General features: G+C 51.8%; 1 protein-coding gene across 3 annotated transcripts in view; it reads right to left on the reverse strand.

The window, feature by feature from the left end:
• Nucleotides 1-631: 631 nt before the first annotated feature.
• Nucleotides 632-21,442, reverse strand: part of Axl (AXL receptor tyrosine kinase) — a 34,048-nt gene continuing 13,237 nt past the window's right edge. For 2 of the 3 annotated variants that reach the window (XM_051162636.1, XM_051162635.1), the window contains 14 exons: nt 20,189-20,399; nt 19,739-19,878; nt 19,017-19,167; nt 18,744-18,770; nt 15,985-16,117; nt 15,050-15,141; nt 11,053-11,148; nt 10,787-10,864; nt 6,900-6,992; nt 6,373-6,494; nt 5,746-5,855; nt 3,515-3,674; nt 2,842-2,978; nt 632-1,030 (listed from right to left, as the gene is read on the reverse strand). In XM_051162636.1, the coding sequence (XP_051018593.1) occupies nt 679-1,030; nt 2,842-2,978; nt 3,515-3,674; nt 5,746-5,855; nt 6,373-6,494; nt 6,900-6,992; nt 10,787-10,864; nt 11,053-11,148; nt 15,050-15,141; nt 15,985-16,117; nt 18,744-18,770; nt 19,017-19,167; nt 19,739-19,878; nt 20,189-20,399 (1,902 nt within the window). In that variant the 3' untranslated portion in view covers nt 632-678. The remainder of the gene's footprint in view (nt 1,031-2,841; nt 2,979-3,514; nt 3,675-5,745; nt 5,856-6,372; nt 6,495-6,899; nt 6,993-10,786; nt 10,865-11,052; nt 11,149-15,049; nt 15,142-15,984; nt 16,118-18,743; nt 18,771-19,016; nt 19,168-19,738; nt 19,879-20,188; nt 20,400-21,442) is intronic. The other variant, XM_051162637.1, reaches the window with a different exon arrangement.

Below are 21,442 nucleotides of genomic sequence, written 5' to 3' on the forward strand. Positions count from 1 at the left end.
ATGAAGAAGGATAAAAGTGTGAAACCTTGCCATCTGGGGTGTTCCAACAAGAGCCTTAGACTGTTAAACTCGAGGACAGCATTAACCTCAGAGCTTTCATGTCTGCAGTCTCTACAATTTAAAAACATAGAGTTTTCCACTGATGGGACTCTGGCGTTCCAGAAGAATAGAGTCTAGAACCACAGGGCTTAGATCCTTGACTCCCAGAGCCATGCAACTTAAAACCACCACAGGGGGAGGGGGGAAAGGTTGGGGGGGGGGGGTTGGGGCGGGGAGGCATTGCTAAGAATTTTAGAACCAGAAAAATCTAGAGCCACAGAATCTCGGAGCCTTCAAAGAGCGGGCCAGGTGTACAGCAACAGCACTCTGGACCTAGGAACCGACGTCTCCATTCCTGAGACTCGAAGACTCATCATCTTTCAGAACCTTGAACTCTCAATCCAAAGCTCAGAGTCTAGAATCAGAATCTAGAATGTCGGGACACAGGATCTGAGAAGATCCTTTGGGGTTGCAGTGCAACCCTTCTTTTTATGGGCAGGATGTTTAGGACCCAGAAATCAGGGCACGCCTCCCCGGACTGAATCTGAGAAGGGAGGGAAGATGGTTGCTGTAGCTGGGGAGGAGGCCCAGCAGTGCCTAGCTTGGATCCTGAGCGAGTGTCCCAGGTGGAAGATTGCCTCAGGCTCCATCCTCCTGCCCTGGGGGTGCTGGGAAGCCTCTGTCAGCAGACAGAGTGGGTCCTGGGGCCGTCGAAGGACAAAGGACATAGCGTCCAGCCGAGTGGACTTCGGCCGCAGTGAGACAGCTACAGGAATCCTTTGAATCCGGTTGGTCTGGGGGGTCAGCTCCCCCAGCAGCACCACGGGGTTCGAGGTGGCTTCTGCCCTCATCCATGTTAACGTAGAGAATTTCCTCAGGCTCCTGAGCTGGGGGCAGAGCCTTCAGCGTGTTCTCCAGCTCTTCCCGAAGCTCTGCAAAACTCGGCCGGTCCCGAGGGTTCAGCTCCCAGCACTGAGACATCAAGGCGTACCTAAGGATGAGGAAAAGATGGTTGACTGAGCAGGAGCTCAGAGGGGAGCTTTCGGGGAGTTAAGGGGAGGCTTTAGGGCACTCAGGTGAGAACCTGGGGACTAGAGACACCCTCAGCAACTTTGGACTGTCTATACGGATTTGAGAATTCCAAAGTTTCGGGGGGGGGGTTGGGGGTGGTCAGAAAGATTCCAGAACTGGAAGGGATCTTAGGAAACCTCTCTGCGTCTCCGGTGGTTTTTAGCGAGAGTTTGCTAGGGCAAGGCTGACCAATGAGACCAGACAGACTCTCCTAGAAAGGCCTGGCCCGCCATTTACCAAGTGCATCATGGGAAGAGGAGGAGGCCTAATGGGAGCCTAGGATGAAATGAGAAGTCTTCGGGAGGGGGGTCCGTTTGTCCTCCCGTTCTTTGACAGCCCCCAGTTCAAACGCTGAGACTCGGGCCCCCCTCTCTCCTCTTGAGTGTAGAGATTTGCTTCAGGCTCAGCCGAAGGCATGGTTGCACACGTGACTTCTAAGCCTGGGTCACTTAGCGGTGCAGCTACCCCTTTGCTTGTCTTGAATACGTCCTATGAAGGGGTCCCCACGGCAAGCAACTAAGGCTTCTTGCCCCCGTGTGAGTGTACCGTTTGTTTGTGTAGCCCTGGCTGTCCTGAAACTCACTCTGTGGATGAGGTTGGCCTCGAACTCAGCGATCTGCCCGCCTCTTCCTTTGGAGTGCTGGGATTAAAGGCATGTATCGCCACGCCTGGCTAAGCGTACCCTCTTTCGTTAGTTAGTTTGTTCTTCAAGACAGGGTTTCTCTGTGTAGCCCTGGCTGCCCTGGAACTCACTCTGTAGACCAGGCTGGCCTCGAACTCACACAGATCTGCCTGCTTCTCCGACTCCCTCCCCTCCCCCCGAGTCTCAGCTGCCATACTGATAGCCTTGTTACAGGCCTGCCGCGGAACCATCCTACTGAGCTACACCGTGAAACAAATGTTGGGCTTAAAGGATTAGATTTTGCAGTGTAGCACTTTATACAACCGCAAACGGCTGTGCCCTTCCTGCAGACTTCAGTGTTCTCATCTGCAAAACGTGGATAACAACTGAGCCTATCTACTTCCTGTTACTTTGGTCGGGCTCAGAAAAGTCAGGAGAAGCAAAGCACTTGTATCATTGCCTTCCAGTAAGTTCTGTAAAAGATTAGCTATTAATCTCATCCTCTTCAACTCTAGGGGTGCCTAAAGGAAGCATAGGGGGGGGGGGAGTCCGACTCCCGGGCTGTCTCCTCCTGACCCAAGCAGCATCCTTTTTTTTAACATCAAAGTTAGGGCTAAATGTCGCGTCCTTCTCTGCACACTCTGATGCTGCAAAGGTTGGACGCATATCTTGAAGGATCCTGCTAGCAGCTCTGAGATCTGAGGGTCTGAGAAGGTCAATAAAACCGAGTGGAGGGTTCTGCAAAGGGCTCTGGGTGTTGAGTCACATTGAAGGTGAGGGACCATAGGAGGTGGGGGTCCCAGGGCCAGGGCTGCCCAGGAAGGGTGTATGCAATCGGTCATTGCTTAGGAATACCTGGCTGAGGCGGGAAGGGGTCGACCCAGCTAGCCTTTGCAACAACAGAGTTGAAAAAGGTACCTTTTGTGAACTGGCACCCCACTGGCATGCTCAGAGCACTGGTGAGGAGCAAATGGGTTTCTCAGGATCCTGAGGGGTTCTATGAACGTTTAGCCAGCCCTGGAGATGTTGGGGAGGGGGTGTCTGTGTGGGTACTCAAGGGTTGCAGTAAATCTTGAGGTGGGGTTAGGGAGAGTCCTAAAGGTCCTCACAGGCCATCCAGACAGTCCACAGGCTGTTTCAGGCGATTTCCCTGGCGTAGGTAGTCATAAATCTCACTGTTCTCCACTCCTGGGTAGGGGGTTTGGCCTCGGGTGGCGATCTCCCACATTGTCACACCGAAGGACCACTGTCAGAGTAGAGGAAGGGGAGTGAGAGGCTCTCTCCTACACAGAGACACCTCCAACACATAAGTTAAGGCAAGCACTCAACAGCGCTAACTGTGGGGGCATCACAGTATGCACAGAAAGATTTTAGGACAGGTTCATTTCTGTCTGTCTGTCTGTCTTTCTCTCTCTCTCTCTCACACACACACACACACACCACACACACACGCACACACACACACTCTGACTTTGGAGGCTGCAGAGACAGGCACGCCCGTGCACACATTTGCCACACGTCACCCTTCACGTCCACACTGTTGTACGTATTGTACGGCACGCTTGGTCACCACTGCTTCCTAACATAGATCACCAAGCCCGCCACCGTGTGGAGGTGAGCCTATAGATTCCATAGGTGCCTACACACACAGTGCATTCTCCATACACTCTCCAAACACATCCCAGCCCTATAGACAAGTTCCTGTGCAGGGAAGGCCACAGGTCCCTGTGAGCCCTGCAGCTTCTCAGGTCTTGTCACCCACCACGGCCAGGGCGCACGTACCACGTCACTCTTGGTGGTGTAGACCCGATCTGCCAAACTCTCGATGGCAATCCACTTCACTGGCATCTTGGCAATGCGCCCTTGGCGGTAATAGTCCCCGTTGTAGATCTTCTTGGAGAGGCCGAAGTCGGCCACGCACACGGACATGTTCTCGTTCAGCCTGCACAGGTTGGGGAGAGCAATAAGGTCAGCACGCGGGGCATCTCCACCCGGAAGCCTGCTGGGTCTCAGAAATGCCTCCACCTCCTGCCCGACCTCCCATGGTCCTGCTGAGGGTGGGGACCTGACTCCTAAACCCTTACCCCGGAGTGCCAGAAGAAGTGCTTTCCTTCCTGTTCCTGTTAAAATGAGTCTGGACCAAAAGGGCTTCCGGCTTTGGCTTTTTTTTTTTTTTTTTTTTTTTTTAAATCAGAGTCTTGAGTGCTTTTTTGAAACTCCAGATTCTGTTTTCTTGAATTTAATTTTTTTTATTATTATTTCAATTATGTGCATGTAGGTAAGTGCATGCGAGGGCAGGCGCCCATGGATGCAGAAAGTGTAGGAGCTCCTTGGGGCTGGAGTCAGAGGAGACGGTTGTGAGCCAATGATGTGGGTACTGGGAAATGAACTGGAGTCCTTTGAAAGACCAGTCCACACACTTAACCACTGAGCCACAGCTCCAGTATAGTACCCTCCCCTTTTTTAGTTCTCTTACTGTATATGAAATATACAGAAATTTGCACACCATTAGTTGTGATTTCACATTCTCATAATGTCAGCACTTGAAAGGCTGAGGCAGGAAGATTATGCGTTCAAGGTCAGCCTGCATTACGTCATGAGTCCAAGGCAACCATGTGTTGTGTAGTTTTAAAAGGCACACACACACATGCACACACACGCACACACACCCCAAAACAAACAAACAAAACACAAAAAGCAAGTCAGGAATGACGGTGTCTATCTGTAATCTTAGCACTTAGAAGGTCGAGAAAAAAGAATCAGGACTCTTCTTTGGCTGCATAATAAGTTCAAGGCCAGCCTGGGCTTTATGAAGCAAACTATAGGGCTGGAGAGATGGCTCAGTGGTTAAGAGCACTGGCTGCTCTTCCAGAGGTCCTGAGTTCAATTTCCAGCACCCATCTGGCAGCTCACAACTGTCTGTAGTTACAGTTTCAAAGGGTCCAACAACCACCCACAGACATAATACATACATGCAGGCAAAAAACCAATGAACATGAAATAAAAATAAATTGAAAATAAGATTTAAGTCGGGTGTGGTGATGTATGCCTTTAATCCCAGCACCTGGAAGGGAGAGGCAAGTGGATCTTTGTGAGGTCAAGGCCAGCCTGGTCTACAAAGTGAGTCCAAGACAGCCAGAACTACAAGAGAAACCCTGTCTCAAAAAACATCATCATCATCATCAACAACAAAAGAAAAGAATGTTTAAAATACAAAGCAAACAACAGAGGCTGCAGAGACAAAACTCAGCAGTTAAGAGTACTTGTTACTCTTGCAGAGGACTTGGGTTTGATTCTCAGCACCCACATAGTGACTCATAACCATCCAGACAGCCAACGCTTACACAGAGAAACCCTGTCTTCAAACCCACCTCCACAAAATAAATAAATAAATAAATAAATAAATAAATAAATAAAAATTAAAAGGCAACCAAACAAAGGAAGGGGAAAAATCAGCCAAAAAACAACCCAATAAAGAAACGGTGATCAGGATGGGCACAAATAATAACTAAACAAATACATCCATATTTTAAAAAAAAAAAAAAAATGCAACCTAGCGTTAAAAAAAAAAAGTCTAAGACATTCATGACAGGGAATCCCCAATGGATGCTATTCAGTAACAAGTTTACAAATGAGTGGTGGTGTGAGGTGGTGTCTAGCTGGGGGAAGTAGCCCACTGGGGAGCCCCCTCTGCTGGGTGTCTCTGTCTGCCTCTGCTTTCTGGCTCCCACACGGTAAGCAATTCCCAAGGGCCCAACAGTGATGGAGCCAGGTGAGCGAGGCCTGGAAACGCCAAAGCCCTGAGCCCAAATCGATCTTGCCTTTCCACTTGTTTTTCCCTCAGGTGTTTTGTCACAGCCAGGGAAAAGTTGACTACCTCGCCTTTCTAACCTTGTCTGAGAGGTTCAACCTTCCCCTGATGGCTCCAGCCGGTTCCCCTTTCCCTTTTCGCCCTGGGGAAGAGGGAGGAAGCTCCTGGAGGGAGGGGGGCTTCTAGTGGTTTTATGACTCACATGCAGTTCCTGGCAGCCAAGTCCCGGTGTATGAATCGCTTGGTGCTGAGGTATTCCATACCACTGGCAATGTCGGCCATGAATTTCACTAGCATCTGAGTGGGCAGGAACTGGGGGGGGGGGGTGAGGGTGGGGGGCAAGGCCAGGAGAAAGGGTGGTCAGAGAGTTTTAAAAGGGGCCTCACTCCTCAACCCTCCTTCCCTCCCTGTGTGTGTGCAGGCGGGCGCCAGGATCTGCTGTGGTTTTTCCATGGCTTTGAGAGCATCAATCCTTTTTCCTAGCTACAGGGACCTGGAAAATTCACTGCTCTCTGACTGACTTGGGCTACTGTTCTATCTTTTAACACCCACTTGAGACAGGAGCCCCCTTCCTGGTCTTGAGACCATGGCCTATGCTAAGCAGAACTGGTTCCTGCTGGGCTCTACCACTATCTCCTCAGTCAGCGCCTCCTTCAAGGTCACCCCCTCAGTCAGGCCTTCCCTGCAGCCAGATTAATTCCAAGGCTGCCTTATCAGCCTTCCTTCTGCATTTCCTTGGCCACCCCTGCAGTGGCCTGCCTTCTCAGCGCCTGGTCGCTGGTCAGTGTCCCGTGAGTGCTTAGGAACTGGAAGAGTCAATGGCCCTCACCACTGGCTGGTCCCCGAGCCGGGAATACAGGAGGAAACTGTGTAGGTCTCCGTGTTTCATGAAGGGCAAGATGACCACAGGCTCTGGGAAACCTTCTCTGTCAGAACCCTGGAAACAGACGCCTGAACCCCACCCGCCCCACCCCGCAGGAAGATCAGGTCAGGTCACTCTGGCTAGGCAGAAGAGGGGAACCCAGCCCCACACCCAGACGGACTCAGCCTCCCCTTTTCCCACCAACCCCCCCCCCCCGAAATCTAATCTCCACATTGTTTGGGAGGTGGATGGTGCACATAAGGCTTCAGAGAAGCCATTTCCCAGGGATGTTTCCGGAGCCCTCCTGGGGACCTCAGCTATTTCTGGGAACAGGTCAGAGGTCACATTCCAAGTTGAGGGAGCAAAAGAAGGGGAGCTTGCTGATGTTGAAAGGGGGTGGGGTGGGGAGCCGGGAAGTTTGAGGCTTCCTGTGCAGAAGGAGGGGTCTGTGCTCTGGGGCGGCCAGGGTTGGGGAGAACACGCCCCTCCCTCACCAATGAGCCTCATGACATTGGGGTGGTCAAATTCCTTCATGCAGACAGCTTCGCTCAGGAAATCCTCCAGCTCTGATCTTGTGCAGATGGCAACTTAGGGGAGAAAAGGAGATGAGTGACAAGGGAGGGAGGGAGAGAAGGAGAAGGGAGCGAGAGAAGGAGGGAGGGAGGGAAGGAGAGAAGGAGGGAGGGAGAGGAAGGAGGGAGGGAGAGAAGGAGAGGAGAGGAGGGAGGGAGGGGAGGGAGGGAAGAAGAGAAGGCGGGGAGGGAGAGGAAGGAGGGAGGGAGAGAAGGAGGGAGAGGAGGGAGGGAGGGAGGGAGGGAGGGAAGAAGAGAAGGAGGGAGGGAGAGGAAGGAGGGAGGGAGAGAAGGATGGAGCGAAGGAGGGAGAGGAGGGAGGGAGGGAGGGATGAGAAGGAAGGAGGGAGAGGAGGGAGGAGGATGAGAGGGAGAGGAAGGAAAGGAGGGAGGGAGAGAACGAGAGGAGGGAGGTAGGGAGGGAGGAGAGGAGGGAAGGAGAGAGAGTAGAGAAGGAGGGAGGGAGGGAAGGGAGAGGAGGGAAGGAGAGAGAGAGAAGGAGGGAGGGAGGGAGGGAGAGGAGGGAAGGAGAGAAGGAGGGAGGGAGAGGAAGGAGGGAGGGAGAGAAGGAGGGAGAGAAGGAGGGAGAGGAGGGAGGGAGGGAGAGAAGGAAGGAGGGAGAGGAGGGAGGGAGGGAGGGAGGGAGAGGAGGGAAGGAGAGAGAGAAAAGGAGGGAGGGAAAGAGGGGAAAGAGGGAAGGAGGGAGCGAAGGAGGGAGAAGAGAAGGAGGGAAGGATGGAAGGAGAGAGAGAAAGGGAGAGAATAGAAGAAGTGAGGGAGAGAGAGAGAAGGAGGAAGGGAAGGAGGGAGAGAGGAAGAGAGGGAGGGAGAGAGGGAGGGTAGGAGGGAGGGAGAGAGGGAGGGAGGGATGACGGAAATGATTTTTTCACTTCCAGTTACCAGCACCATCATCATTCATCTTCATCAAATGTTATTAGGAATTGTGAGATGACATACTCACTGTTTTGGTTACATTAAATTACTTCATCCTCAACAGGTCTACAGAGTGTTAGCTTGTTTATGCAATGCTGAGAGTAGAGGCCAGGGTCTTGCAAATGCAAGGCAATCAATCCCCTCACTGAGAGAGTCTAGGCAAGAGCTCTATTGGTGAGCCATGTTCTCAGTCCCACAATGGCAAGTTCTAGCCAAACATTCTACCACTGAGCCACACCCCAGCCCCTCACTGGGGGATTCTAGGCAGGGGCTCTACCACTGAGCCACACCCCTAGCCCCTCCCTGGGGGATTCTAGGCAGGGGCTCTACCACTGAGCCAAGCCCCCAGCCCTCACTGGGGGATTCTAGGCAGGGGGCTCTACCACTGAGCCACGCCCCCAGGCCCCTCACTGGGGATTCTAGGCAGGGGCTCTACCACTGAGCCACGCCCCAGCCCCCACTGGGGATTCTAGGCAGAGGCTCTACCACTGAGGCCACACCCCAGCCCCTCACCGGGGATTCTAGGCAGGGGCTCTACCACTGAGCCACGCCCCAGCCCCTCACCGGGGGATTCTAGGCAGGGCTTACCACTGAGCCACACCCCAGCCCCTCACTGGGGGATTCTAGGCAGGGGCTCTACCACTGAGCCACGCCCCCAGCCCCTCACTTGGGGATTCTAGGCAGGGGCTCTACCACTGAGGCACACCCCCAGCCCCTCACTGGGGATTCTAGGCAGGGACTCTACCACTGAGCCACACCCCAGCCCTTCACTGGGGGATTCTAGGCAGGGGCTCTACCACTCAGCCACGCCCCCAGCCCCTCACTGGGGGATTCTAGGCAGGGACTCTACCACTGAGCCACACCCCTAGCCCCTCACCGGGGGATTCTAGGCAGGGGCTCTACCACTGAGCCACACCCCTAGCCCCTCACTGGGGGATTCTAGGCAGGGGCTCTACCACTGAGGCACAACCCCAGCCCCTCACTGGGGGATTCTAGGCAGGGGCTCTACCACTGAGCCACACCCCCAGCCCCTCACTGGGGGATTTCTAGGCAGGGGCTCTACCACTGAGCCAACCCCCAGCCCTCACTGGGTATTCTAGGCAGGGGCTCTACCACTGAGGCACACCCCCAGCCCCTCACTGGGGGATTCTAGGCAGGGACTCTACCACTGAGCCACACCCCCAGCCCCTCACTGGGGGATTCTAGGCAGGGGCTCTACCACTGAGCCACGCCCCCAGCCCCTCCCTGGGGGATTCTAGGCAGGGGCTCTACCACTGAGCCACATCCTTGCCCATCACTGATGAATTCTAGCCAAGCATTCTCCCACTCAGCCTCTTGGGTTTTTTGGTTTTTGTTTTTTTAAAATAAGGTCTCAGTCTGTAGCTCAGGCTGGCTTGGAATTCATGATCCTTCTGCCTCAGCCTCTCAAATGTTGGGGTTATAGTCTTATGCCACCTTAACGGCCAATTTTAAAGATGAGAAGGTAGGGCGTGGTAGTGTACAGTTGCCAAGGCAGCAGAGGAAGCAAGGTTGTAGTTGGGAGCAGTCAAAGAAATAAGAAAAAAAAGAAGAAAAAAAAAAGAAAGAAAGAAGAAAAAAAGAAAGAAAGAAAGAAAGAAAGAAAGAAAGAAAGAAAAGAAAGAAAGAAAGAAAGGAAAAGAAAGGACAGCAAGCAGTGGAAAGTAGCTTGGAGGTGAGGTATTTGTCTGGCATGTGCAAGGCTCTGGAGTCTTCAGTACCAACCCCTTACACACTCCCCCTACACACACACACAGACACACACACACAGACACACACACCAGCTTAATCTAGTACACAAGAGATGCTTAGTAATGAATTAGTAAATGAGCCGACGATGCCTTAGCTCAAGCCCCTAAACTTTAAATTCACAAAAGATCATTCCTTTCCCACCTCCATCCCTAGCCTGACCCTTCTAGACTTTTCTTCCTGTACAGAAAGCACTTCCCTTTGATTTCTTGCACTATTTGAGTCTGGGCTGGCTGGTTCCCTCTCTGATGATATAGCCGCCTACATCAACAGTATTGTATTATATGCCACCTCTGGCATTTAGCGCTTGGCTTCATAACAGCCCTAAGAAATAGTGACATCAAGGGGCTGGAGAGATGGCTCAGTGGTTAAGAGCGCCGCCTGCTCTTCCAGAGGTCCTGAGTTCAATTCCCAGCAACCACATGGTGGCTCAAAACCATCTATAATGTGATCTGATGCCCTCTTCTGCAGATAAAGCACTCATATGCAATAAATAAATAAATAAATAAATAAATAAATCTTAAAAAAATAGCGACATCATGAATGAAGTTTCCAAGGAAGGCTTGGGGAGGTAGAGTCACAGCTGATAAACGAAGTGACCAAACTGTGCATCCTTCTGTCCCGTCCTCCCTGAAAACTTCATTTCCAAGTTTCCCTTCCTGCTGGAGTTTGTCAGTGGCCGACAAACCAGTGGTGGGAGGGTGGCAGGTGGAAGAGAGCGGAGAGGGAGAAGCCCGGATATCTCACCCGCCTTCTCCTTCCAAGAGTGCCTCAGGGCTGCTGTGTCCATCAGGTCTCTAGCTCCCCCAGGGGAAGCCCTTGACTCTGTGTTCTCAACTTCTCACTGGCCAATGGGCTCTGGCACCAGCTTCCTCCCTCTGCCCTTCAGCCTAGAGGTGGGAGTGACTTCCTGTCGCTGCTAATGTGGTTGCTTTGATGCCTCAGTAGTTCTTGTGTCGCTCCAGCCTTCATCCAGTGTGCTAGCCATGCCCCTAAATTCAAACCCTTCTATTCAACTGTCTGACATAGGCTGGGAACACTGGTGTAGGGAAGAGGCCTGCGTTAGGGACCGGGGGCTGCTTACGGGCACGCACGTGCCCGCTACTCACTTTTCATCGTCTTCACAGCGACCTTGAGGATGGAATCATCCTGGTTGAGCTGGCCCTCCATCACAGCACCAAACTCTCCTGTGGCAGGAAGAAGAAAGGCATTGACCTCAGGGGGAGCCCCCTGGGGAAGAAGGTATTTCCTGCAGGTGGCTGAGAACTGGGGCAAGAGAGGAATCTCAGTGGATGGTGTGTGTGTGTGTGTGTGTGTGTGTGTGTGTGTGCGCGCGCACGCGCGCGCTGTGTGTGTTCGTTCTGGAGGTACTCACCTTCTCCAAGGGTCTTGCCCAAGGCCACCTTGTGCCGATCTACCATGACGTCTCGTAGTTTCTCCTTCAGCTCTTCGCTGATGCCCAGGCTGTTCACTGAAAAGAGGTGGACAGGGCCGTATGGCAGGGTTGACGCTCAGGCACTGTGTGCCGAGAGGACCTACCCATTGTTGAATCACTGAACTTCTTCCCCATTTGCTGAGGTAACCTTTTTTTTTTCCGTGTCGTGTGACGTGAGGAAGCATCCGTGTATTCTCAATTGTTAATTCTCTACTGGCGGAGATCTAAGGGCTGGTGGGGTTACTGATACTGTCATTTGTATGGCCCATCACCGGCTGTATATTTGTAAATATTTGCCCTTCCACACCTGCTCAGATACTTGAAGGTCACGGATTGGTTGTTAAAAAAAAAGAAAAAAAGAAAAAAAAAAAAAGATCTGATGGCCAAATATCTGGGACAGGAAGTGGAGAGCAGAACTTCCGAAGAGAGAGAGAGAGAAAGGGGGCGGGGAGGTGTGTTTGTTTGTGTGTGTGTGTGTGTGTGTGTGTGTGTGCGTGTGTGTGTAAAGGGATGCTGGAGGAAGAACACAATGGTGGGAGTTTTTTGGAGGCTGGCACAAGAGGAGACAGAAGAATGGGGAAAGGTCTGAGACATAAAAGAATTAGGCACATGCTGGGGTGTAGGTAGAATAGCCGGGTCATGTCTAGATGGTATCTGGTCATCTGCCCAGCTAAAGGCCTAAAGCTTAAACTGTGTAAAAGTCTCGGTGTCTTATTTACACTGCTGGCGGGTCCACAAACCTCCCACCTTACACAGTGGTTCAAAATTAGCTACTGTCCTCAGCACTCAACCTACCCCAGCACCTGTCGTCTCCAAATCGGCACCAAGATTTTACAAGATAAAAAACCTGGCCACTGTTTTGCTCCAGAGGGCACCCTTAATTGGCTAGTGCCCTCCGTACCAGTTCCTAAACACAGCTCTTCAGAGCTTGAAGTTTACCAGCACAAAGAAACGACACGGGCTTAAAGGAGATGGGAAAGCCTAATTAGCTCATCACATAGACTTGATAACCGCACACTACTACATGCAAGTATCTAATTATCACCCTGCAGTTCAGAAACCATATCCCATAAATATTATAATTATGTAATTGCAAAATAAGTAAGGTCAAGCACTGCACCACATTTCTCTAATCCCCCCCCCCCCCCACCTCAGGGAGGAAAACTAGGCAGACTGTTACAATCTTGAAGCTAGCCTGGGCTACTTAAGGATACAAAAACTATGTATCCTTAGCACTCAGGAAGCAGAGGCAGGCATATCTCTGTGAGTCCAGGACAGCCAAGGCTACACAGAGAAACCCTGTCTCAAAAACAAACAAACAAACAAACAAGCAAACAAACCAAACAAAAAAACTCTCAGTCTTCCTGTTTTGGCTTCCCATGGTATACCACCCTGTCCAGTTTAAGATAACAGTTTATTTTATTTAAAAAATTGTTTTGTATGTAGTATGTATGTATGTACGCAGGGGTATTTTGCCTGCATGTGCAGCTGTGCACCATGTGCATGCAGTACCCATAGAAGCCAGAAGAGGGCACCAGATACCCTGGCACAGGGATTATTTGATTTTTGTGAGCCACCATGTGGGTGCTGGGACTAGAACGCGCGTTTTCTAAAACAGCAGCAAACGCTCTTAACCACTGAGCCATTTCTCTAGGTCCTGAAAAAAAATAGTTTTTAAAAACACAACAGCACACAAGCATCTGTTCCTTCGGCTGCAGATTGCTGATGAACACCATCGCAGATCGGGAAGCCGGGGAAGAGTTTATGAAGAGCGAGGGTGCAAAAGAGCAAGTAGCACTGTGAAAATCATTTTGACCTCATGGATGTCCAGCCCAGGTCTCAGGAACGTCTTGGGACCAGGATCACACTGCAAGAGCTGTGGCTTTGTATTACACCATCAAGTCCCCGGCCACTCTGCTGCTATTTCCTCCTCCTCCTCCTCCTCCTCCTCCTCCTCTACCTCCTCTTGCTCCTCCTCCTCTTCTTCTCCCTTCTCTTCTTAAATGAATGTCTTTCCCAGCCCTCCCCAGCCTCCCCTGGGGCCCTGGCAGTCTGCGTTCTATGTGCTAGATCTAGACTTAGCTCTGTCCCTTTGACCTCTGGATGTCAGTTTCCTCATCTGGAAAACTGAGGTGCTTTCATGGGTGGTGGCTTCTGAGGGCGACCTCAGCGGGAACCTTCCATGACTCTACAGTCTTATGGGTCTACAATTCTAGGACACTTTGGAGTTTCAAAACTATGAGAGACAGTCATGCTGAGCATATAATTTTTTTTTTCAGGCCAAGACTGGATCTATATACAATTCTGTTCATTGTTTCTAACATTTTATAATTCCAGGAGGCCGCGTCTGAGTGTGGCAGTCAGGAGTGTTGACTTCAGGTTGTGTAGGGTGGCACGCTCACGCAATCCCAGAACATAGGGATCTGAGGCAGGAGGGTAGAGAGTTCAAGGCTAGCCTGCGCTACACAGTGAGACCGTGCCTTAAGACACCAAGGGTTGGGGGCTGGAGAGATGGCTCAGTGGTTAAGAGCACTGCTTGCTCTTCCGAAGGACTCGGGTTCAATTCACAGCACCCGCATGGCAGCTCACAACTGTCTTTGACTCCAAGATCTGACTCCCTCACACCAGCATACATAAATTAAATAAAATATTAAAAAAAAAAAAAGAAAAGAAAAGAAACCAAGGGTTGACAATACGACCTTGCGGTACCCCACTTGCCCAGCATATGCAAGGCCCTGAGTTCCAACCTCAGGAAAGAGGGAGAGGAAGGGAAGAAAGAGAGACAGAGAGAAAGACAGACAGGAGGGGAGAGAAAATGCTTCAGAGGAAGCTGGCTGAGGGGTGCGATCAGGACTTTAAGGGGACCTCGGCTACATGGGAAGGTCAAGAGTAGCCTGAGCCCTTGTATCATAAATACACAAAGCCAAAGGAAACCAAACAAAAAAGAGCTCAGGGGAAAACTGGCTGGACTTAAATCTCACTTAGCCGTCTTGCCAGCTGTGTGGCATTAAAGGACGTGGCTTAGCGGCCGTCTGCTACAGAGCCCTCCTCTGTGGAGGGAGGGTGTGGGGACCAAATGGAGTGATGTGTACAGGATGCTTAGAACAGAGCTCGTGGGTTGTGGCGGCGGCTGTGACATCGCCACCTTCATCTCTCATCAGCATCTATCGTCCATCATCTTCACCATTACACAATATCCCGACATCTTGGTGTGTCCTAAGACGTGCCTGAGATTCAGTATTTGCCATGGCTAGTGTCAACATGACAGTATCTAGCATTACATAGGCGACAAGCCTCTGGGCACGGCACGGAGTTTCCGAAGTAGGAACCGAGGTGGCAAGACCCACCTTAGATTCGGGCTGCCCAATTCCACAGGCCGGGGTTCTGGACTGAGTGGAGAGGAGAAATGGAGCCGAGCACAAGCATTCACCTCCCTGCAAACTGAAATTGACCAGCCACCTAATGCTCCAGCTGCCCGGGGCCTCTCTTCAACGGGATGCACTGGTCACTCTCAAACTCTGCACCCAATTAATCCTTTTCCTTAAAGCTGTTTCTTTTTTCTTTCGTTTGTTTTTTGTTTTGTTTTGTTTTTTGAGACAGGGTTTCTCTGCGTAGCCTTGGCTGTCCTGGTCTCACTTTGTAGACCAGGCTGGCCTCGAACTCACAGCCTGCCTCTGCCTCCCGAGTGCTGGGATTAAAGGCGTGCGCCATCACGCCTGGCCCTTGAAGCTGTTCTTTGTTGTCACAGCAGAGAGAATGCATGACACCCTGTCTTCTACTGTTATCAAGCCGTGTGTGGTCCAAGCTTCACCCTCCCTAGGGCCGGAGGTTTTAACACCCTGTGATCTATAGACTTTCAGAAGCTTGCGCCCTGCGTTTGCAGATGCACCCCCTACAAGCCTGTGGGCACCCACTTCCCTACACAGAGATCACTCACAGGTGGCTTCGGTGGTCCGCCGACTGTAGGACTTTCGGACGCGGTACCTGACTACCAGTTCACCTCTTTCCACTGTTGGCTCGAACACCTCCCTAGGGGGAGAAGGGAGCGGGTGAGGGATGGGCAAGAACCGCTCGGCAACCTGTCCTTCTAGTGCGGCCAAGAGCAGGCAGCACTGCACTCCCACCTGTGTTGCTGTTGCTTGTCCCTCTAGTGCTTGCTAAACACATCTTGGATCACCACCCTCTACCTGCCAGCTTCTCCTCAGGTCTCCTCATCCTCATTTGGACCACGCCCCCATAACTACACACACACAAACACACACACACACGCAGACACACACAAGCAGGCGCACACACACACACCCATAACCACACACACACATGTAGACACACACGTGCACACACACACATAGACACACACACCCATAACCACACACACACACCCATAACCCCCCCCACATGCAGCACACACACACCCCCATAACCACACACACACATACACACACACACCCATAACCCCCACACACACGTGCAGACACACATATACCCATAACCACACACACATATACACACACGCACACACACACACTCATAACCACACACACACCTATAACCCCCACACACACATGCAGACACACACACACCCATAACCACACACATCCATAACGCCCCCACGCACACATGCAGACACACATACACCCATAACCACACACACACACACACACACACACACCCATAACCCACACACACATATGCAGACACACACATACCCATAACCACACACACATGTGCGCACATACACCCATAACCACACACACACACACACACACACACACACACACACACACACACACACACTCCTTGTTGGTCTCCCATGACTCCAGCCTCTCCATGCAGGTTCACAGAACCTCCCCGTATGGAGTTGTAACTCACCCGTAGCGGGTCTCCTTTTTCCTCCGATGGACAAGGAACAGGGCCAGGATGAGGACACAGGCAGCGGCCACAACTGCTCCCAGCAGTACATACCACCAGGGCCACGAGAAGGCAGGAGATGGGGGTTCACTCACTGTCAGGGGGTATGGGGGACAGATCATGGCTAAGGTCCCTGGATCCAGCTCCCTGGGGCCCAAGAGGGAGTGACATGGGATGGAGGCAGGAGTGTGAGATGGACGGAAAAGGGAGGCGAGATGTGTATGTGGTGGGTGAGTGTGCAAGGAGGGGCAGATGAACATGGGAGGAAGTCTCAAACAGTCCAGGGGTGAGAGCGGCCAGACAATTGTACGAGGAAGCGGCCTGGGTGTGCAAAGATAGGTGAGCGAGAGGGAGAATTCATGCCGTGCAGGCCGGTGTACGGAGCACGCGCAAGTGGGCACACGCATATGGGGAACAAAGAATGAGACGGGAAATGAGGGAGAAACACCCGCGCGTAGAGGAAGTGCATGTGCAAAGAATGGGCTGGCTGTTGGAGGAGTTTGGGGGCCCAAGCCATGGGGAATGTCCAGTTTTCACTTTGTTTTGCTTTAGGAAGGCTCAAATGAAGACCAGGCTAGCCTCAGAATTGGTACGCAGCCAAAGCTGACCTTGAACTTCTGATCCTCCTGATCCCACCTCCTGAGTGCTGGGATGACAGGCATAGATCCTGATGACTGCTTTATGCAGCACTGGAGATGGGACTCAGGGCCTCCTCGTGCATGCTGGGAGAGCCCTTTCCTAATCCCAGCCGCTTTTTTTTTTCCCTCCTTCGTAAAGTCAAGGTTTGTGGTCACTCAGGAGGGTGTGACCTCCTAATTCGTCTGCCTCCATAGCTTTCCCAAGTGCTGGGGCGGCAGGTGTGCGCCACCACGGCAGGCTGTGGGCAGTGATCTCTGGGAATGCGACTCAACATGAGATGCGTGTGCGGTGAGCATGCGAGGTATGTGAGAGGAAGAGGATGCTGGAGGGGAGGAGGGACAAAGACAGGTGTAGAGCATGGAGGGAACTGGAGCATGGTCATGTGCTGAGAGTAGCAAGAGTGGGAGCTGGGGAGATGGCTCAGGGGTTAAGAGCACACACTGGCTGCTCTTCCTAGAGGTCCTGAGTTCAATTCCCAGCAACCACATTGGTGGCTCGTAACCATCTGTAATGGGATCTGATGCTCTTTTCTGGTGCGCATGAACACAGTGTACTCATGGACAGAAACTAAATAAATCTTAAAAATAAAAAGAGCACCAAGCCGGGTGTGGTGGCGCACGCCTTTAATCCCAGCACTCGGGAGGCAGAGGCGGGCGGATCGCTGTGAGTTCGAGGCCAGCCTGGTCTACAAAGAGAGTCCAGGACAGCCAAGGCTACACAGAGAAACCCTGTCTCGAAAAACCAAAATAAATAAATAAATACATAAATAAATAAAAATAAATAAATAAATAAAAAGAGTACCAAGAGGTAGGAGTGTGTGTGTGTGTGTGTGTGTGTGTGTGTGTGTAGGAGGAGAGGAGGAAGAGGAAGAGGAGGAAGAGGAAGACAGAGTGAGGACACCGACAGAGAGGCATAGAGAAAGGTCTATTAAGGGTAATGGCATTTCAGCTAAGGAGTGTAAAATTCCTAGAAAAGCAGAGATAAGCCACCAGGCAGTTGTGGACTGAACGTTTTTCAGTGGTTGCGATTGTGTCATGTGTGCTGGCTATAAGGCACACATACAGAAATTAGATAGAGCTGGGCGTAACAGTGCATGCCTTTAAGCCCAGTGTTCTGGAGGCAGAGTCTGGCATATCTCCGTGAGTTTCAGGCCATCCTGGTCTACCATAGAGATTCCCAGGCCAGCCAGCGGCCATATAGTGAGTGCTTGTGTCAGAAAATGAGAAGTTGAGTGTGCAATGGGCATGTGTGAGGAAAGATGGGCATCACGGGGCACGAGAGGCAGGTGAGTAAGCTATAACTATGAGAAGATATGTGAAAAGATTTTAAAGAAAGTTGAGGTCTGAAAGTAGCGGCTATAACAGTGCTAGGTGGGTATCTGTTCATCAGTACACTTCTCATCCATCCATCCATCCTTCCATCCTTCCATTGGCTGGTTTACATATATGTTCATCTCTATATATAAAACAATTCATTCTCCATATGCCCACCCATATATTCATCCATTTATACATATCTTTTCTTTCTTTCTTTTTTTCATTTTTATTTTATTTTATTTTTTTTGAGAAAGGCTCTCACTATGTGGCTGTCCTGGAACTCACTACATAACCAGGCTGGCCTTGAACTTACAGAGATCTGCCCGCCTCCGTCTCCTAAGTGTTGTGATCAAACGCACATGCCACCATGCCTGGCTATCAGTCCTTGAGTCTTTTTTCCCCCACACATGCATGCGTCTGTTAACACGGTCTCCGTATACTCATCCGTTCATGCACCCATCCGTTAATCTTTCCATCCATCCATCCATCTGTCCGTCCATCCATCCGTCCGTCCATCCAGTGTGTTTTAATGTATTCCCTGCACATCTGTGTGTCTGTGAACCCATCCACTCACTCATCCCATTTACTGGCCCGTTCTCGGCATCTCCCCCAAGGACCACACAAACGCAACAAGTGAAGGGTTAGAGCAATGTCCTTGGAAAGCACGAAGGGGGTGTGTAAAAACGACATGTGTGATCACGGGGCAGCAGGATGGTGGGGCGGGACAGGAAGGGGTGGGACAGGAAGGGGCGCAAAAGCCCTTACCCAGATGATGGAGTGGCTGTCCTTGCCCTGTGAGGAGAAAGGACAGACAGGGGAGATGTGCTCAGAGAAGGTGAGACTGACATGTCACAAGTGGGGATGGGAGGGGGGGCACAGGAAGCGGGTGTGGAGGAGGGAGGTTCTGTGTCAGCCTCAGATAGGAACAGCATCTAAGCTGGGGGAGCACTCGGAGGTGTCGGGGAGCAAGTCAAGGGTGCCAGGAAGAGGCAATCCTGACGGTACTTGGAAGGGGGCTCGGTATGGCTTTAGAGTTACCTGGGCGCCAAGGCTCCAGGGGCACAGGAAAGCTCCATGGCCCATCCCCAGCAGAGGTGTAGGCAGCCACAGACACAGTCAGGTTAGCCACGGGCCTGTCCCCCCGCAGTTCCAGGGTCACCTCTCGCTTTAGCCCTATATCCATAAGTACCTAGGAAGTCCAGAGGTGACATCAGGACAGATGGCTAGGTCCAGAACTCCTAAGACTCAACTCCTTTGGTTCATCCCAGCCCCTCAGTCGCCACATTTGTCTCCACATGTCTAGCCCCATGCACCCTGGGACGTCAGCTGCATAATGCAGGGAGGGGCTCTGCCTCAACCACTCAGAGCAGCGCTTGGCACCCAGGCGCCACGCACAGCTCGGAATTTGTTTTAATAATTGAATTCTCATCTTTTTTTTTTTTTTTCACTCCCATCCCCTTTCTCCACCTTGGGGGCCCAGCTAAAACATTTGTCTAAATCAGGGAAGCACCCTCTCCCTAAGAGGCTGTGAAAGTTACACTACCCGAGCCCAAGGAGGTGCTTTTACACTGCTCCAACACAGGCAATCCTCAGCCCCTCCTACACAAGCGCACTTAGGATCCCTGGAATTCGCCTCCATAGGCATGGTGCCACAGGTACAGTACCCGCCTTCCACAACTGCCTGGGTCTACTTTGTCTACTTCTCTCCTGCATCTCCCGTCCCACAACCGTTCCCCCCTCACCCAGCCAGCATCACCCACCTCGGGGGTGTCCTGGCCTCGATAAGCCAGCCGGTACCCTAACAGGATGCCCTGCAGGGGCACCCTTGGCTCCTGCCAACGCACGAGGGCCTGGCTCCCATTCCGCATGGCGCTAACGTTCTCGGGGGGGCCCAAGGGCACTGGAGGACATGGAAGAGGGAAGCTGGTACCACCGCCTCTTCCTGACCCGGTCCCCTGTTCCCAGGAAGTTGGGGGCAGGTTGCAAAGAGCACACGCGTGCGCAATTCGTGCAGGCCTTCCGTGAGCGGAAGCATGGGGGGTGAGGGTAGAGGGAAGAGATCTGGAGAGAGGCCAGTGGGCAGAGCTCAGGGGTCACAGGCTGGACAAGGAGCCTAACGCCATGTGGGGTAAAGGGGGTGAGAGGAGAGGTTCAGGGTGGCACCAATGAAAGCAAAGCCCAAAGCTATCTTCCTCCCAAGACCATCTTACCTCCCTCTGTGGTCTCCACCGGAAGCCAGTGGGTCCAGGGCGAAGGGCCCTGGCTGCTGGTGCAGGATACCCGGATGTGGTATGGGGTATGAGGAAGGAGCTTTTCCAGCCGAAGCTGGTGGGGGGGCACAGATACTTGCAACGTGATGGGCTCTTCCGGAGGATCTGGCTCTCCCAGCCAGAGGCCCACCCTGTTGTCTGACAGCACAGCCTGAGGATGGGGAAAGACATGAGGACCAGAGCGCAGTTACACACCACTTTTTTTTTTTTTTTTTTTTTTTTTTTTTTTAGACAAGGTTTCTCCCTGTAGCCCTGGCTGTCCTGGACTGCTTTTGTAGACCAGGCTGGCCTTGAACTTACAGCAATCTGCCTGCCTCTGCCTCCCGAGTGCTGGGATTACAGGTGTGCGCCACCACACCCGGCTTATCACACACCACTCTTAATTGTGGTCCTAGTGTGACTATACGACTTTGTGGGGATGTGTAGGTCTCTGAGTGTGTGTGTGTCTGAGTGTGCGTGTGTCTCTGAGTGTGGGAGCAACCCTGTGTGTTGTAGTACCACAGGAGGACCACAAGGGGCACACAAGATTTGCAAAGAAACCATATGCCCACACTGTGTCTCGCCCCCTTGCAAAAGTCACCTCTGTCAAGACACTTTTCCCCCTCTTTTTGAGCCTCAGTTTCCTCATTTAGAGGACTAGAGATGCCTTGAAAGGTTGTTTCAAGCCGTACAAGCTGACGAGTGGCTCAGGGGTTAAGCACTTGCCTCGCACACACAACTGGATCCCTTTAAATGGTGCCGGGCATGATGGACCAAACCAACGAAAGAATAAAAAAGATTAAATACAGACTTGCAGCTGGCGTGGTGACACACACCTATAATCCCAGCTGTCAGTGAGGCAGGATTATCACCAGGTGGCCCACTAGTCTGAGCTACATAGTGAGATCTTGTCTTGAGGGGGGGAAAAAAAAAAGCCAATCTCCAGATCTTTCCCCCTGTTGAATGACAATGACTTGTCACATGTCAAAATTTAATAGCACGTGGATTAGTTTGTTTACACAAAATAGTACAAAATAGTATCAATTTGTCGCCTCCCTGACTTCTCTCTTTCCGAGACAGGTTGTTACAATGTATCCCTGGCTGACCTTGACTTGCTACATAGACCAATGTAGCCTCAGATTCAAGAGAGACACCTGCCTCTGCCTCCCCAGGGCTGAGAGTGCCCGCACTGTCTGTTTATTATTATTATTATTA

Source organism: Acomys russatus, chromosome 19 (assembly GCF_903995435.1).
Source record: "Acomys russatus chromosome 19, mAcoRus1.1, whole genome shotgun sequence".
Lineage (NCBI taxonomy): Eukaryota > Metazoa > Chordata > Mammalia > Rodentia > Muridae > Acomys > Acomys russatus.